General features: G+C 39.1%; 1 protein-coding gene across 2 annotated transcripts in view; it reads left to right on the top strand.

The window, feature by feature from the left end:
* PPP1R1C (protein phosphatase 1 regulatory inhibitor subunit 1C) overlaps positions 1-19,360 on the top strand; it is a 145,454-nt gene extending 126,094 nt beyond the window's left edge. For both annotated transcript variants that reach the window (XM_003406185.4, XM_010602785.3), the window contains exon 5: positions 19,272-19,360. In XM_003406185.4, the coding sequence (XP_003406233.1) occupies positions 19,272-19,360 (89 nt within the window). The remainder of the gene's footprint in view (positions 1-19,271) is intronic.
* Positions 19,361-19,926: the final 566 nt, after the last annotated feature.

Here is a 19,926-nt window from a genome sequence, read left to right as displayed (position 1 = left end):
ATTACCATTTTTAAGCACATATTTTTATTAGTATTTTTTTCTCCTTCATGTAAACTAGTAAGATTGTTACTCTCTGTGAAATTTGAGCAATAAATGGCTCCTTTGCAGGTATTCCTAATTAAATTAAAATTAAGGGAAAAAAAGAACATAAGAAATGGTATTAGCTTATCCACAGAGATTTTGTTAAAAAGAGCTATGTAAGAAGAAGAGAGATTGTGATTTTTACTCGTGGGAGACAAGTAAAACAGACCAACTTCAGAGCGGCAAATCAAAGAAGAAAGGAGGTCAGCGAGCCCCATAGCGATACAATGAATTGCTATTAGCAGGAATGCCTGAGATAACAATGGGAAAGCTGAACTGAAAAGCAGGGTCCGGGCAACAAAACAGCAAGGCTCAGAGTGTGAACTGTATGTCCTTGGGTCAGGCAGAGGATGAAAAGCCCAACAATCTCATCATTCAGAAGCTTACTAGCGGCCAGCAAGCTGAGTAATGAGAAGCAAATTGACCTCGGCCCTCCACAGAGAAAAGAGAAGGAAAATAGCCTCGGGATATAGAGTCAACCCAGCAGATTTTGAGACAGGACGTAACTATCAGCTCATTAGGATTAGCACTTTCCAATAAAAGGGAATTTTAAGTAACAGGAGAATCATTGAGGGTACCAATATACTTAATCAAATCCATTTACGTTACTTACATGGTGAAAACCATCTACCCAGTGGGATTAATTAACTCTGTTTGGTGATCAGAGCAACATTACATATTGGGGGACATACCATGTTTTATTTCCATCCTTAAGATTTACTGCATGTTTTCTTGCCACTAAGTGGAATTTTGGACTGGTTTTTTTAATAATTGCTCAGTGAGTCTAGATTGTAACTAATATAGTACAGAAGACCAAGAAGAACAGACTGACGCCTGTTCAAAAATACTCTCTGCTTTTCTATTTATCACAGGACATGTGGCTTAAATTGATTGGGCAGAAGTTCCTTCATCTGAAAAAAAATTGGACTAAAGTTGAAAATTATCCATGCTTTGAATAGGGAATAATTTTAACAAAAGTAAAATCAAAGTCATTCGTTTAATTAAAATGTACTGGGCACCTATAATTTCAGGTACTGTTCTAAGCTCTGCTATAATCAGTGAAGAAGACAATATGTTGTCTCTGATTTCATGGTGCTAAGATTTTTCCACCCAGAAATACCTTGGAAGAAAGGCCTGGTGATCTACTTCCAAAAAAACAACCATTGAAAAATCTATGGAACACAGTTCTACTTTGACACACGTGGAATCACATGTGTCAGAATTGACTCAAAAGCAACTGTTTTTTAAATAATATGAAAGGAGTCCCTGGGTAGCACAAACAGTTAACAGACCCAGCTGCTAACTGAAAGGATGAAGGTTCAAGCCCACCCCGAGGCACCTTGGAAGAAAAGCCTGGTGATCTACTTCTGAAAAATTAGCCATTAAAAACACTACAGAGCACAGTTCTACTTAGGTCACCCCAAGTCAGACTTGACTCAACAGCAACTGGTAACATTCTAGTGCTGAGACAGACCATAGTCCGTAAACAAATAAATATAACCCCAGGGAGTGGTAAGTGCTCTAAAGTAAGGGAAAGCCGTGTGGATGTTTCAATGGGGGAAGTCAGGGAAGCCTCCTCTGAAATTGTGGCATATGGGCAGAGACCCGAGTGCCTAAACAAAATGAAGAAGCTGCTACTTGGGTCCCTCAGAGGAAGAAGAAACCATTAGAGAGAACAGAGGAGGACAACACCCCGAGACTGTTTAAAGGCCTGCTGTTAAAAAACAAGTAGGTAAGCAAGTAAGGGGAGTGCTGGAAAGATATGAGGTCAGAAGGAGACAGAACCTAATCATGTACAACCTGAAAGGCTATAATGAGTTCGAATTTAATTCTTAGGATGATGAGAAGTCACCAAAGGTTTTGATCAGGGGACTGATGTAATTTGATTTGTTCCAAAGAAAAGAATGCTTTGTCAATTGTTTGGAAGAAGTGACTACAGCAGTTTCAGCAAACAGTACATCCTCCCCATCCTCAGTCTTATCTAATGATCTTGCTTCCTGTGTTGAGAAAAGTGAAACCACCGAAGAGAACTTCCACAAATTCTCACTACGAGGTCTTCCCACCTATAGCATCTGCTCCCTTATATAGCCTGCCTTCTTGCCTATTTTGTTGGGTGAACTATTTGTGTTCCTCTCTAACAGCAGTCTCTCCAATGATAAGAAATATCCATCCCCACCCCTATTCAGGAATATTGCTCCGGAAATTCTTTGCTGTTGCTAGATCACCAGTTGCCACCTCTCTGGGGGATTACACTCATTCATACACAAACATACTTTTTTTTTTGTTCAGAAGAAATTCTCTTGTGTTGGAAATGTTTATTTTGATTAGGGTGATACAGTTTCATACCATATGCCAAAATTCACAAAATTATACACTTTTAATATGTGCAATTTATTGCATGTCAATTATACCTCAATAAAATAGAAAAAATCTTTTGACCCACTCTTCCTGTTGTTGTTGTTAGGTGCTGTCGAGTCGGTTCCGACTCATAGCACAACAGAACGAAACACTGCCTGGTCCTGAGGCATCCTTACAATCGTTATTGTTGAGCTCATTGTTGCAGCCACTGTGTCAATCCACCTCGTTGAGGGTCTTCCTCTTTTCCGTTGACCCTGTACTCTGCCAAACATGATGCCCTTCTCCAGGGACTGATCCCTCCTGACAACATGTCCAAAGTATGTAATACTCAGTCTCGCCATCCTTGCTTCTAAGGACATTCTGGTTGCACTTCTTCCAAGACAGATTCGTCATTCTTTTGGCAGTCCATGGTATATTCAATATTCTTCGCTAACACCACAATTCAAAGGCAACAGTTCTTCTTCAGTATTCCTTATTCATTGTCCAGCTTTCACATGCATATGATGCGAGTGAAAATACCATGGCTTGGGTCAGGAGCTCCTTAGTCTTCAGGGTGACATCTTTGCTCTTGAACACTTTAAAGAGGTCCTTTGCAGCAGATTTGCCCAATGCAATGTATCTTTTGATATCTTGACTGCTGCTTCCATGGCTGTTGATTGAGGATCCAAGGAAAATGAAATCCTTGACAACTTCAGTCTTTTCTCTGTTTATAATGATGTTGCTCATTGGTCCAATTGTGAGGATTTCTGTCTTCTTTATGTTGAGGTGCAATCCGTACTGAAGGCTGTGGTCTTTGATCTTCATTAGTAAGTGCTTCAAGTCTTCTTCACTTTCAGCAAGCAAGGTTGTGTCATCTGCACAACACAGGTTGTTAATGAATCTTCCTCCAATCCTGATGCCCTGTTCTTTATATAGTCCAGCTTCTTGGATTATGTGCTCAGCATACAGATTGAATGGGTATGGTGAAAGAATACAACCCCGATGCACACCTTTCCTGACTTTAAACCAATCAGTATCCCCTTGTTCTGTCCAAACAACTGCCTCTTGATCTATGTAAAGGTTCCTCATGAGCACAATTAAGTGTTCTGGAGTTCCCATTCTTCGCAATGTTATCCACAGTTTGTTATGACCGACACAGTCGAATGCCTTTACATAATCAATAAAACACAGGTAAACATCCTTCTGGTATTCTCTGCTTTCAGCCAGGATCCATCTGACATCAGCAATGATACCCCTGGTTCCACATCCTCTTCTGAAACCAGCCTGAATTTCTGGCAGTTCCCTGTCGATATACTGCTGCAGCCGTTTTTGAATGATCTTCAGCAAAAATTTGCTTGCGTGTGATATTAATGACATTGTTCTATAATTTCCACATTCGGTTGGATACCTTTCTTGGGAATAGGCATAAATATGGATCTCTTGGCCAGGAAGCTGTCTTCCATATTTCTTGGCATAGACGAATGAGCACCTCCAGCACTGCATCTGTTTGTTGAAACATCTCAATTGATAGTCCATCAATTCCTGGAGCCTTGTTTTTCGTCAATGCCTTCAGAACAGCTTGGACTTCTTCCTTCAGTACCATCGGTTCCTGATCATATGCCACCTCTTGAAATGGTTGAAAATCGACTAACTCTTTTTGGTGTAATGACTGTGTAATCCTTCCATTTTTTTTTTTGATGCTTCCTGCGTCATTTAATATTTTCCCCATAGAATCCTTCACTATTGCAACTCGAGGCTTGAATTTTTTCTTCAGTTCTTTCAGCTTGAGAAACACCAAGTGTGTTCTTCCCTTTTGGTTTTCCATCTCCAGCTCTTTGCACATGTCATTATAATACTTTACTTTGTCTTCCTGAGCTGCCCTTTGAAATCTTCTGTTCAGTTCTTTTACTTCGTCAATTCTTCCTTTTGCTTTAACTGCTTGACGTTCGAGGGGAAGTTTCAGAGTCTCCTGCTTTTCAGAAGTAGGCCGCCGAGTCCTTCTTCCTAGTCTGTCCGAGCCTGGAAGCTCAGCTGAAACCTGTCCTCCATGGGTGACCCTGCTGGTATCTGAATACCAGTGGCATAACTTCCAGTATCACAGCAACACACAAGCCCCCACAGTATGACAAACTGACAAACACGTGGGGGCCACTCTTCCTCTCAGCTAATAATCCAATTTCTCTCTTCTCCCTTGCAGCAAAATCCTAGAAAGCGTAGGCTACGTTTACCGTCTCAATTTATTTTCTTCTCACTGATTTTTGACCCCATTCCAAACAGGCTTACCTCCTGCATCACTCTGCCAAAGCTGGTTTTGTCTAGGTCATCAAAAAAAAAAAAAAAAAAAGGTCATCAAGGACCTGATTATTGCTAAATCCAAGAGTCTATCTTCAGTCCTCAATTAACTTGACTTATCAACAGCTTTTGACACAGCTGATTGCTCCATCTGTAATTATACTCTTTGTCTACTTCGTTTGAAGGCACCCACACTTAAATGATTTTCTTCCTACTTCATATGTTTTTTTTTTTTTTTTTTTTTCATATGTTACTCCTGGGCAGCTTCCTCTGTTGGGTCATTCTCTTCCACTTGGCCCCTTAGTGTTGGCGTGCTCCAGTGTTGAGCCCTTGAACCTCTTTTCCTTTATATTCACTCATTCTCTTAATGATCTCCCACAGTCATTTAACTACTGTCTGCCCATTGATGACTCCCACATTTATATCTGAGCCCAGAATGTGCTCCTGAATTCCAGACATGTATATCCATCTGCCTGTACATCTCCATTGGATATACAACAGAAATCTCACATTTAACAGGTCCAAAACTGACCTCCTGATCTTTCCTCTAAAACTTTCTGCATCTAAGTCTTCTCCATCTTTGTTGATGATATCTCCATTGTTCCAGTCATCCTGACCAAAGAACTTTGGACTATATGTGACTTTCTTATTCCTCATATACCCCATATCCAATTTGTCATCAAATATTTTTGGTTCAATCTCCCAAATATATCCAGGATATGACCACTTCTCAATACTTTCTCTATTTTGTCCTCTAGAAATCAGTATTGGTGTTCATATACCAGAACAGGCAGAATAATCAAGTTCTTGATCCAGAACTTAAGCCTGAGTCAGATTCCTGACTTTGGGCTCCTTACTTAAATTACTTCCTCACTCTTTGATCTATTTTCTTTATCTAAAAAAATAGGGCTAAGTATAGTACCTACCTGTTAATAGGATTGTTGCCAGGATTAGAAAAGTTAATATAAAGAATTTGTATATACAGGGTGCATAGTATTCACTCAGTAAATGTTACATGTATTATTTCATTTACTCCTCCCAAAGACCTGACAAATTAAGTATTATTTTCCTGTTTTAGAGACAATAAATTATGTTGAAGGAGTTTAGGTCATACTCCCTATGTTACATAGTAGGTAAGTGGTAAATTTTGGATTGGATCTTATTGTTGTTAACTGCCACTGAGTTGGCCTTTGACTCATGATAACTCCCTGTACAATGGAAGGAAATGCTGCCTGATCCTGCACCAGCCCCATGATCAGTTGTACATCAGACCCTTGTAATCCATAGGGTTTTCATTGGCTGATTTTTGGAAAGAGATCACCAGGCCTTTCTTCCTAGTCCATCTTAGTCTGGAATATTCACTGAAACCTGTTCAGCATCATAAAACATGAAAGACTGCACTGACAGACAAGTGGTAGCTGAGCTTGAAGTGCATTGGCTGGGAATCAAACCCAAGCCTTCTGCATGGAAGGTGAGAATCTTACCACTGAACCACCACTGCTCCATGATTAGATCTTTTTGCTGTCAGGCGCCATCAAGTTGGTTCCAACTCATAGCGACCCTATGTACAACAGAATGAAACACTGCTCAGTCCTGCTCCATGCCCACAAACATTATGCTTGAGCCCATTGATGCAGCCACTGTGTCAATCTATCTTATTGAGGGCCTTCCTCTTTTTCGTTGACTCTGTGCTTGACCAAGCATGATGTCTTTCTCCAGGGTCTGATCTCTCCTGACAACATGTACAAATTATGTAAGATGTGGTCTCCCCATTCTTGCTTTAAGGAGCATTCTGGTTGTACTGCTCCCAAGACAGATTGGTTTGTTCTTTTGGCAGTCCATGGCATATTCAGTATTCTTTACTAACACCACAATTTAAAGGCATCAATTCTTCTTCTGTCTCCCTTAGTCATTGTCCATCTTTCACATGCATATGAGGCAACTGAAAATACCATGGCTTGGGTTAGGTGCACCTTAGTCTTCAAGGTGACATCTTTGCTTTTCAACACTTTAAAGAGGTCTTTCAGAGCAAATTTGCCCAGTGCAACTCATCTTTTGATTTCTTGACTGCTGCTTCCATGGGTGTTGATTGTGGATGCAAGTAAAATGCAATCCTTGAGAACTTCAATCTTTTTCTCCATTTATCATGATGTTACTTATTGGCCCAGTTGTGGGGAGTTTTGTTTTCTTTATGATGAGGTGCAATCCATACTGAAGACGGTGGCCTTTGATCTTCATCGGTGTTTCCAGTCCTCCTCACTTTCAGCAAGCAAGGTTGTCTCATCTGTATAATGTAGGCGTTAATGAATCTTCCACCAATCCTGATGCCCTGTTCTTCTTCATATAGTCCAGGTTCTCAGATTTTTTGCTCAGCATACAGATTGAATAGGTATGGAGAAAGGATACAACCCTGACTCACTCCTTTCCTGACTTTAAACCACTCAGTATCCCCTTGTTCTGTCCAAACAATTGCCTGTTGATCTATGTACAGTTTCCTCATGAGTATAATTAAGTGTTCTGGAATTCCCATTCTTTGCAATGTTATCCATAATTTGTTATGATCCATGGAGTCAAATGTGTTTGTATAGTCAATAAAACACAGGTAAACGTCTGTCTGGTATTCTCTGCTTTCAGCCAAGATTCATCTGACATCAGGAATGATATCCTTAGTTCCATGTCCTTTTCTGAATCCAGCCTGAATTTCTGGCAGTTCTCTGTCGGTATACTGCTGTAGCCACTTTTGAATGATCTTCAGCAAAATTTTACTTGCGTATAATATTAATGATATCGTTTGATAATTTCTGCTTTCAGTTGGATCACCTTTTTGGGAATAGGCATAAATATGGATCTCTTCCTATTGGCTGGCCAGGTCGCTGTCTTCCAAATTTCTTGGCATAGACGAGTGAGTACTTCCAGCACTGCATCTGTTTGTTGAAACATCTCAATTGATATTCTGTCAATTCCTGGAGACTTGTTTTTTGCCAATAACTTCAGTGCAGCTTGGACTTCTTCCTTCAGTGCCATTGGTTCCTGATCATATGCTACCTCCTGAAATGGTTGAACATCAACCAATTCTTTTTGGTATAACGACTATGTATTCCTTCCATCTTCTTTTGATGCTTCCTGCATCATTTAATATTTTCCCCATAGAGCCCTTCTCTATTGCAACTCTAGGCTTGAATTTTTTCTTCTTTTCTTTCAGCTTTAGAAATGCCCAGCATGTTCTTCCCTTTTGGTTTTCTATCTCCAGCTCTTTGCACATGTCATTATAATACTTTACTTTGCCTTCTTGAGCTGCCCTTCAAATTCTTCTGTTCAGTTCTTTTACTTCTTCATTTCTTCCTTTTGCTTTAGCTACTCAACTCAACATTCAAGAACAAGTTTCAGAGTCTCTTCTGGCATCCATTTTTATCTTTTCTTTCTTTTTAATGACTTCTTGCTTTCTTCAAGTGTGATGTCCTTGATGTCATTCCACAGCTCATCTGGTTTTCTATCATTAGTGTTCAATGCATCAAATCTATTCTTGAGATGGACTCTAAATTCAGGTGGGATATACTCAAAGTCATACTTTGGCTCATGTGGACCTGTTCTAATTTCTTCAGTTTCATCTTGGACTTGCATATGAGCAATTGATGGTCTATTTTGGCAGTCAGCCCCTGGCCTTGTTCTGACTGATGATATTGAGCTTTTCCATCATCTCTTTCCACAGATATAGTCGATTTGATTCCTGTGTAGTCCATCTGGTGAGATCCATGTGTATAGTCGCCCTTTATGTTGGCGAAAAAAGGCATTTGCAATGAAAAAGTCGTTGGTCTTGCAAAATTCTATCATGCAATCTCCAGCATCATTTCTATCACCAAGGCCATATTTTCCAACTACTGATCCTTCTTCTTTGTTTCCAACTTTTGCATTCCAATCACCAGTAATTATCAGTGCGTCCTGATTGCACGTTTGATCAATTTCAGACTGTAGAAGCTGGTAAAAATCTTCAGTTTCTTTATCTTTGGCCCTAGTGGTTGGTGTATAAATTTGAATAATGTATTAACTGGTCTTCCTTGCAGGCGTATGGATATTATCCTATTACTGACAGCATTGTACTTCGGGATAGATCTTGAAATGTTCTTTTAGAAGATGAACACAACTCCATTCCTCTTCAAGTTGTCATTCCTGCCATAGTAGACCATATGATTGTCTGATTCAAAATGGCCAATACCAGTCCATTGCAGCTTGATAATGCCTAGGATATTGATGTTTTTTCATTTTTGACCATTTCCAATTTTCCTAGATTCATACTTCATCTATTCCAAGTTCCGATTATTGATGGCTGTTTGTAGCTGTTTCTTCTCATTTTGAGTCATGCCACATCAGCAAATGAAGGTCTGGAAAGCTTTACTCCATCCACATCATTAAGGTCGACTCTACTTTGAGGAGGCAGCTCTTCCCCAGTCATCTTTTGAGTGTCTTCCAACCTGGGGGGCTCATCTTCCGGCACTATATCAGACAATGTTCTGCTGCTATTCATAAGGTTTTCATTGGATAATGCTCTTCAAAAGTGGACTGCCGGGTCCTTCTTCCTAGTCTGTCTTAGTCTGGAAACTCAGCTGAAACCTGTCCGCCATGGGTGACCCTATTGATTTCTGAATACCGGTGGCATAGCTTCCAGCATCACAGCAACATGCAATCCCCCACAGTATGGCAAACTGACAGACACATGATGGTTTAGATCTTAGATATTCCTAATCTTGTAAAGCGTGTTTTTAAAACTACATACGAAATAACCATGTATTTCTGTAGCTGGAAAAAATGTTATTCTTAAAGAAATATTGCTAACCAAAGGCATGTGATTAAAATGCAAACAGCTTTTTGAGTGGTTTATAGCTCAATCTCACTTGTTTAATTCATGGAGTGTGGCACAGGGAAGGCCAACAGCCTTCTTCTCCCCCCACCTCCAGAGGTCAGTGAAAGTTGCCACTTACCTTGGCAAACTCTTGGCCAGAATCAGTCTCTCAGCTTGACAGGTTCACAGACTCTGTCTCCTTGATGGTGACGCAGAATCAGTTGAAATTGTGATATTTGTACTGAATAAAAAGCACACCAAGACTGACGAGTAAAACTTTATCAATGCAAAATAAGAAATATTACTGTGAGGTAAGGACCGTATTAGCCTAGTCAGGGCTTTCTCTCCTTGTGAGCAAGCTTTGGTGTTATATGAGGATTCTTAGGGAGCTTAGAATCAGAGATGGATGACTTGCTTATGTGTATACTGGCATCAAATCTTTCTTGGAAGAAGTACGGCCAGAATGCTCCTTAGAAGTGAAGATGGCGGGACTTTGTCTCAGGTTCTTTGGACATGTTATCTGGAGGAACAAAGTCCCTGGAGAGGGACGTCATGCTTGGTAAAGTAGAGGGTCAGTGAAAGAAAGAGAGCTCTTTAATGAGGTGAATTGACACAGTGTCTGCAATGATGGGCTCAAGCATAGCAGCGGTTATGAGAATGGCACAGGAGGGGGCAATGTTTCCTTCTAATGTACTTAGGGTCACTATGAGTCAGGGTCAACTCAACAGCACCTAACAACAACAATAATGACATCAGGCTATGTTATCACATTTGCCTCTGTGGCTATAAATGCAAGTCTCCTTTTGTTATTTTATGTTAGCTTTTAAGGCTAACCACTGACTCCTGCTGTTCGATGCATCCTTTATTTTAGATACGCTATTGTGTTCAATCAATTGCAGTCAAGTCTTGCAGGCTATGGAGCCATTCTGTCTCTTTCTAATGTGAAATTGTCTAATACCATTTAGTTCCATTATGTGTAGGTTTAAAAATTTAACTCTGCTGTTTTTTTTTTCTAAGTTCATGGGGAATGCATTAGCTACAGAATAAAGAAGGGGTATTAGAAGAGTATGTATCTCTAGGGGACTAAAGAAGCACTCAGACGATCAAAGTGATTTTCATCCCAGCCTGAGTAGCAGAATCCTTGTCAAATTAGAAAATCTGTATATTCTTGCCTGGCCCCAACCACAGACTTACTGATAAAAACGTGGGCACTTTATATTTTGACAAATGATACCAGATTACTTTCCAAAGATATTGTTCAAATTCACAGTTCTAACAATAGCAACTCCTTCCATCCTTTCTACTGAGTATTTGCTGCTAACCCTTTCATATCGCCTTTACTCTTAGTCAATAGCTTTGATAAAATATATGATAGGTAAAAATATACTTCAAATATATAATTCCTCATAATATCACGTAGCTGTGCTGTCCCGTTCCAATACATGATGAAGAGAGAATCATATTACACATTTATTGTTTGGCAGAGAAATGCTTCAGTAAGTCACGGAAAGTTAAGTGAAATGATCATGTGTTGATTTGCAGTTTATATAACTGACTGGTCAGCATATTAGCAACTAAATTATGTATAATTTACTCCAAATAAAATAGAAAGGGACAAATTTAAGGTGAGTTCAGGACATGATACGCTTTTAGCTTGGGAATGAAATCAATGTCACTTGAACTCTGTGACCCTCAGTGTAGCAATGTATAACTTATTCATTATAAATAAATGACAATAGGATTAAACAAAATTCAATGCATGTGAAAGCATTTTGGGAAATGTAAAACACATTTTCAATCTGAAGGACAATGGTCCTTTACTGAGGGTTGCTGCTGTACTATATTACAGGTTAAATTATGCTTCTCGATTGTATTTAACATGACTGTTTTGAGAAAACTTGGAGGGTCGATACTCAAGGAGCCATTAGAAAGCCAACTTCCTGGGTCAATGGAAATACTACATAGTAGGTCTTCAGAAAACTAATGCCTGTTAAATTTGGCAAATAGTTTTTTCATATTGAAATCAGGCTTGCCGTTTCCCAGTGTATTGCTTGACAAATGGCTGCCTTTGTTACTATCCCCTGAGCTGGAGCTCTTCTTTCTCTTATCAGAACTCTCTCTAGGCATTACTAGCTCTACTGGCCCTAAGCACTTCTTCATTGAATTAACCTCATTTATGTGCACACCATCACCTCTTGACCTAGGTACCTATCTGATTTGCATTTCTTTCATGTTCAGCACACAGTAGGAGCTTTATTATATTTAACTCATATTGCTTGATGACTGCTCTGTCTTGTCTTCAAGAGTAGACCAGGATATTCTGTTTCTGTATCTCCTAGAGGCCAGTCCACAATAGAGAAAGGCCACTTCTTTTCTAATGACCTCAGTGTCCTTTATAACTTGCCTCTGTTATGGGAGTAACCCTGGACAAGGTTAAATTCTACATATTCCTGACTCCAAGTTCTATTAAAAAGAATGACAAAAGAAGACTAAAAAGTTACATCTAAATCTATCAGTTATGTAAAGTCTTTCAAAAGATTTTGATTAAAAAAGAGCCCTGAGTCACCATATTTTTCTTCAAGTTCTAGAATAACACTGGAGGAGATCAATGACAGTGGACGACTGAGTACTGGTGATCCAAGTGAAGAGCCCCCGGGAGGAGTCAGGGGTCCAGTTTCACGTCCTAGCTCAGCCAGCTAACTGCTGTGTGAATTTAAGCAGGCCCTTTTGCCATCCGAGACTGTGCCTTCATGCGTAAAATGAAGAGATTAGACTAGAATTCATATTCATAATCATTTGGGGGTCAGAGCCCCCTCTGAAATTCTTCTGAAAGCTATAGACCTCCCCTCTCCCCAAAAGCACAAATACAATTATAAATATAATTCCAGGAGGGTCAGAGGTTCTGTAAAAGTCCTTAAAGACCCTTAGAATGGTTTCTGAGGTCTGAAGTATGTGGTTAGGAAAAAAAAAAAAAAAAAGAATCCATTTACATTCGCTACGGCCTGTGTGAATTAGTTTTTAAGTGTGGATTTGGGCCATTTCTGCCATTTGAAGTTATAACTATTTCCTTGTAACTGATAGCACCCACAGCAGAGCAGTTTGTTTATTCGGTAGTATAGCATATCTATGGAAGATGAACTGCATCTCAGCGTCAGAGAGGATACTAGTCCACTCTACTACTCAATGCAGGGTTCCCTCTCTAACCTGCCTCAGAGATCGACACTTAGCTTTGAATAGAACACATATAGCAAAGGGGCACTCATTCACATGTTTATTGGTAGGCAGCAATAATTTAGGAATCTGCTTCCTCATATTGAGCTATAATCTGCCCCCACTAGATAAATATCAGCCACCGACCCTATTTCTGCCCTCAGGAGCTACACAGGTAAATTTTATTTAATTTTCCAGTCTTTTAGGAATTCAAAGGCAGCCCCTCTTGTCATCTCTTACTTTTCTTTATGCTAAACATTCCAGTCTCCTCTACAAATTCCTCTAAAATAGTGATTGCATGAGACCACTTTTTATCTCTAATACCCTCTTCAGTGGTCTTCCTGAAATGCAAAGCCCATAACTAGGCAGCATAATCCCGAAAAAGTCTGACCAATACATAGTCAACACATAGACAGCAGTTCCTCTCTTAAACTGTTGGCCCTACTGTTAGGAATGCTACCAACACCGCCCAGACCTCTGTTCTTAGAAACAAGTGACTCTAGCTGGGTAGTGTTGAAATTGTGTCACCTAAAATCTAGGTTGCCCTCCTTTATTTTTTTAGAACCAAAATAAATATTCTTAAAAAAAAAAATTCATATTGGCTTCTACCTTAATTGTTTAGGCTCAGTATTTCAGCTCTTGAGAATCTTTTGGAATAGTGCTTGTGTCATTCATTGTGTTCTCTTGTCTTTCAAATAATAAGCCTGGCTTCTTTTGCTCCAAAATAGTTGATCAAAATATTAGCCTGTGATCTGCCAAACAGAGCCTCCCTCCGTGGAGTCATTATTTGTAGCTCTTTACTCAGTCACTTTATGACGTCATCCGACCGCCATTTAACCATCTGATCTACAGAATGCAGAAGAGCGTGGGTGTTATGTTCTGCTTAGGGGGGAGGGCTGGAGAGATGGGGAGGCAACATTTATTTCTTTTCTTTTTTTCCCCTTTTACGCAATCTACTTTCTTTCCCTTTAATTCTATCTTCTTCATTTCTTCACGTATCCAAAATGCACTTTATAGCCCCATACTGTAAAGGAAAGAACGTCCGTGGTCTTTTGGGGGTTTCTGTGTCTTCTGCCTGTATGCCACCAGGCTGAGTCTGTGCTTGCTCCAGGAGGCCTTTTATCATACACCGAGCCTCAGCCCCTGTGCAAATTGAGTGTTTTCCTACATGCTTATTAGTGTTTGGCAGAGAAATTTCATCAACACCCCTAGACTGGTTTACTTTTCTCCACCTCCAGAGTTACTCAAATACTAAGTTAGTTTTTAAAGAAAAGTCACACACAAAGTATATTCATGTTGGGAAGTGGGGAGAATGTGGCAAGAAAGAAATTATTAGGCAGCCCTCAGCAGACTTCACACTTTAGTCTCAGCATTATTGCACCAATAACAAAATGAATATTGCAGATAGGAACTAGAAAGTTTGACCTATAGGCTGTTTCAAAACACAAATTAACCAACCATCGATTATCGAATTGCAAGATGGAAATTAGCGTAAACTGCTTTGGAATCAAGGATCTATGGTGGATATCCTGTCACTAGCTCCTGCCTCATCAAAGCCTTTTTCTTCAAAATAGTTCATATCACAACTGGAAGGACTAAGAAGTAAGCTGTCCAAAGTTTGTCTAAATGAGTGATTTTACTTGGGAAAAGGTATGGTATTCTTATACAACTTTGTGACCATTATTATCATAAAATGAATTAAATGTGGACCAGGGCAAGCAAGTAGACCTATATTCAAGTGTAGAAAGTGGTTGATTAGTGGTTTACTAAGCTGGATATTTTGATTACTGATTTTTTTTTTTTTTTTTGGTGCAACCTCCTGATATATGAGCCAAATCAGGCATTAAGTTGTTTACCCTTATCTAAAGAAAGTGGTCTTGAACACAATTTATCACTTCATAATTGCCTTGTGGAAGAGAGAGACATGCTCTGGAGCCAACAGATCCTTCAAAAACCCTAGGAAGACACAGACAGCCTCAGCTCAGGAAAGAGAGAGTTGCTGTTGTTGTTGTTAGGTGCTGTCGAGTCGGTTTCGACTCATAGTGACCCTATGTACCACAGAACAAAGTGCTGCCTGGTCCCGTGCCATGCTCACGATTGTTATATCTAAGCCCATTGTTGAAGCCACTGTTTCAGTCCATCTGGTTGAGGACTTCCTCTTTTTCGCTGACCCTCTACTTTATCAAGCATGATGTCCTTCTCCAGGGACTGGTCCCTCCTGACAACGTGTTCAAATTACGTAAGATGTAGTCTCACCATCCTTGCTTCTAAGGAACATTCTTGCTGTACTTCTTCCAAGACAGATTTGTTTGTTCTTTTGGCAGGCCATGGTATATTCAATATTCTTCACCAATACCACAATTCAAAGGTGCCCATTCTTCTTCAGCCTTCCTTATTCATTGTCCAGCTTTTGCATGTGTATAAGACAATTGAAAATACCTTGGCTTGGGTCAGGTACACCTTAGTCTTCAAGGTGACATCTTTGCTTTTCAAAACTTTAAAGAGATCTTTTGCAGCAGATTTTCCCAGGCAATGCATCTTTTGATTCCTTGACTGCTGCTTCCATGAGTGTTGATTGGGGATCCAAGTAAAATGAAATCGTTGACAACTTCAATCTTTTCACCATTTATCATGATGTTGCTTATTGGCCCAGTTGTGAGGAATTTTGTTTTCTTTATGTTGTTGCATAATCCATACTGAAGGCTGTGGTCTTTGATCTTCATCAGTAAGTGCTTCAGTTCCTCTGCACTTTCAGCAAGCAAGGTTGTGTCATCTGCATAAACAGGTTGTTAATGAGTCTTCCTCCAGTCCTGATGCCCTGTTCTTCTCCATACAGTCCAGCTTCTCGGATTATTTGCTCAGCATACAGATAGGATAGGTAAGGTGAAAGGATACAACCTTGATGCACACCTTTCCTGACTTTAAACTACTCAGTATCCCCACGTTCTATTCAAACAACTGTCTCTTGATCTATGTACAGATTCCTCATGAACACAATTAAGTGTTCTGGAATTCCCATTCTTCAAAATGTTATCCATAAGTTGTTATGATCCACACAGTTGAATGCTTTTGCATAGTCAATAAGACACAGGTAAGCATCTTTCTGCTATTTTCTGCTCTCAGCCAGGATCCATTTGACATCAGCAAAGATATCCCCAGTTCCGTGTCCTCTTCTGAATCCAGCCTGAACTTCTGGCAGTTCCCTGTCTATGTACTGCTGTAGCTGCTTTTGAATGATCTTCAGCAAAATTTTACTTGCATGTGATATTAATGATATTGTTTGATAATTTCCACATCCGGTTGGCTCACCTTTCTTGGGAATAGGCATAAATATGGATCTCTTCCTGTCAGTTGGTCAGGTAGCTGTCTTCCAAATTTCTTGGCATAGACAAGTGAGTACTTCCAGCACTGCATCCATTTGTTGAAACATCTCATATGCTGTCAATTCCCGGAGCCTTGTTTTTCACCAATGCCTTCGGCACAGCTTGGACTTCTTCCCTCAGTACCATCGGTTCCTGATCACATGCTACTTCTTGAAATGGTTGAACATCAACCAATTCCTTTTGGCATAATAACTCTGTGTATTCCTTCCATCTTCTTTTGATGCTTCTTATGTCATTTAATATATTCCCCATGAAATCCTTCACTATTGCAACTCGAAGCTTGAATTTTCTCTTCAGCTCTTTCAGCTTGAAAAATGCTGAGAGTGTTCTTCCTTTTTGGTTTTCTATCTCCAGCTCTTTGCACATGTCATTATAATACTTTATTTTGTCTTCTTGAGCTGCCCTTTGAAATCTTCTGTTCAGTTCTTTTACTTCATCATTTCTTCCTTTTGCTTTAGCTACTTGACATTCAAGAGCAAGTTTCAGAGTCTCTTCTGACATCCATTTTGTTCTTTTCTTTCTTTCCTGTCTTTTTAATGACCTCTTGCTTTCTCTATGTATGATATTCTTGATCTCATTCCACAACTTGTCTGGTCTTCGGTCATCAGTGTTCAACATGTCAAATCTGTTCTTGAGATGGTCTCTAAATTCAGGTGGGATATACTCAAGATAGTACTTTGGCTCTTGTCAACTGGGTCTAATTTTCTTCAGTTTCAACTTGAACTTGCATATGAGCAATTGATGGTCTGTTCTGCAGTCAGCCCCTGGCCTTGTTCTGACTGATGCTTGGCAGACAGCTAAATGACAACTGTTCTTTAGTATTTCAGAAGGAATTCTAAGATCCTCTGAATCAGATTAGTTAATACACTAAACCTATGGTAAATCCTAGAGAATGATAGGAAACTCTAAGTCAGCATCCAGAAAGCTAATGGTGAGAATGAGTTGGGGCCTTGTGACAAGGGGCATGTATGAATCATTCATTCATTCATTTAGTAAGTATATATTGAGGTACTCCAATGTATCAGGACTTCTCTTAGAACTGCATAGCCTTTATAATTTTGAACAAATCACTTATCTTCTCTGAGTCTAAATTTTACCATCTAGGAATTTCCTTGTGGAGTTGTTCTGAGGTTTCAGTGGCTCATGTATGTAAGACTCTAGCAGAATGACTGGATGTACAATAAACTCCCTTCCCTGCTCCTTAACATTTAAACTTTTTTTTTTTTATGTAATGTATAATAATATGAAGTAAGTTCCATTTCTTAATAACAAATTTCTCTCTACAGTCTTGGGTGAACAAGAATTATGAATGATCTATGTTCGTAGATGAAATTAAAGTATTTAAATATTATTACAACTGATCAAATATTTTTGTAAGACAATCCACCAAGCCCAAGGATGTCATTCTTTGCCAAATAGCACTCTGAAACTTGTTAACTGCAGTACATGTAAATCCACACTTTTCTTGAGTCCCTTTGTTTCACAGCAAACACGAGCTGTGACTTCCTTTTTCCTTTCAGTTCTAACTGGAATCTTTTTGGGTAATACTTACAAAAATCTAGTAAACCAATTTTCTAAAATATAAAATACATATAACATTTTTCAGGTTAATTTTCACTGCATGGAATTTAACAGACCCAAGTGAAATGAACAATAATGTCATAGATGGAGTGTAGTTGTAGTAGTTGCCTTCTGATTATACTCAAAATTTGAATTAATTTTGGAAAAACAAAAACAGAAGACACATTATTATGGAACTGCCAAAGGCATAATACCATATCGTTTGTTGCTTCATTAACTCAGTCAACCATTTAGAGAATAAATTTTCACGAGTACCTACTGTTTGCCATGTCTTGGGAGAAGTACAACCAGAATGCTCCTTAGAAGCAAGGATGGGGAGACAGCATCTTACCTACTTTGGACAGTTATCAGGAAGGATCAGTTCCTGGAGAAGGACATCATGCCTCGTAGAGTACAGAGTCAGCAAAAAAGAGGAAGAAACTCAACGAGATAGATTGACACAGTGGCTGCAACAATGGGCTCAGGCATAACAACGATTGTGAGCATGACAAAGGAGCAGGCAGTGTTTCTTTCTGAGGTACATAGGGTTGCTATATGGAACCTAACAACAACAACAACTGTGCTAGGCACTGTGCCTAGGACTTCAAATCAAAGCTGCATAATCCCTGACATTAAGAAATTTGCTCTAAAGAAGAGAAAGATATGTAAACAAATGCAGTTCTATTAGGTAATTGCTACAAAACAAGGTGATTTGAGAGTAGTGAGGGTATGTGAGAAAGATCAGCAAAGTGTACTTTGGGAACTGGGGAAGCATCACAGAGGAGGCAAGTTGAGACGGGAAGGATGAGTGGGAGATTGCCAGGTGGGTAAGTAGGGCGAAGATGTTTGGCAATGAGAACAGAATGCAGAAAGTATGGAGGCCTGAGGGAGTCTGGAGTGGCCAGGGAACAGGGAATGAGCACGTTAAAGCATAAATTGTTGAGAGGGGAGGAGCAGGAAGATCTAGTAAGAAAGAGCCCTAATAGGTAGAGATCAGGTCATATGAGCCTTGTTATCACAGGCAAAGGTACATGAATTCTGTCCCTCTCTATAGGTTGTGAAGGAAGTTACTGAAGAATTTTGAATAGAGAAGTTTCATGAGCATGTTCAGATTCCTAAGGAAGACTAACAGTATTGTGATTCTTGTTGTTTACAAGTTCCAGAAATGGCACACACACAAATTATAGGCCTTTTGTTCCTAGGCGTTTCAATGGTTCTCATTGTAATAGAACTCAGGAATGCCAAAAGAAATATTTGAACTAAATGATATGTATCAGAATTATAATAGGAGCCTGCGAGCAGATTTTTAGATAACAGGTTTTTAATAGGCTATGATGCAATTCTTAATGGAAATGATTTAATTTTAAAAGATAGCCTGTCTCTAATGGAAATTTAGCCTGGTATGTTTTTTATTACTTGGTGAATTAAAAGGATTACGTTGTTGAGATTCTTGTAGAAAAACACACACACCAATGAAAATTTTCTACTGCTTTTCTTTAGCTTTTACAGCAAAACAGTGACTCTGTCAGAAATAAATTTCACTTAAATTATCATAATTTTTATAATTTCAGGGGTTAAGCATTTGAAAGGCCAGAATGAATCAGCATTCCCTGAAGAAGAAGAAGGTGCAAATGAAAAAGAGGAGCAAAGGGACCATTAATTATGGATCTGCAGCAAGAAGATTTCTTGGAAATAACAGAACTATTAACTTTTCTGAATATCCCATGGAACTGCACTCCAGAAGCATTCTCCATCTTTGCACTCCACTCATACAGTAGCAACACATCTTCTGGGAAGCCCTCCTTGACTGAACTTTAGAACTAAGTACAAATTATTCCATATTACTTATAATTAAAGAATAAGCCTTTATTTTATGGTGACTTTTCCTTTTCACAACTTAGAAATTTGCAAACATGTGTGTTCTAACTTTAATACTGCCAGAGCTTAATCCTTGATATCCTACTGATATGGTTTGACTTCTAAAGTCAAATGTAAATAGCATCACTTTAAGAGTAAAAAATAAATATTAAATACATTTAGACATGAGTGTGTGTCTGGGTTTAACTTAAAGAGAAATGTTTAACGAAAAGTGGACTTTAAAGTTGAGATCAGCGTTTATCATGGTTCTTTATACAGAACAGTATGCAGTATTGATTCCAAAATGATGAAGAAATACCAGACTGTTGGTGCAAAAGACCACATTATAATAGATTTTGAGTATTAAAC

The sequence above is a fragment of the Loxodonta africana genome, chromosome 6 (assembly GCF_030014295.1).
Source record: "Loxodonta africana isolate mLoxAfr1 chromosome 6, mLoxAfr1.hap2, whole genome shotgun sequence".
Lineage (NCBI taxonomy): Eukaryota > Metazoa > Chordata > Mammalia > Proboscidea > Elephantidae > Loxodonta > Loxodonta africana.
Note: the sequence above shows the minus strand (reverse complement) of the source record. Positions and strands in the feature narration are given on the sequence as shown.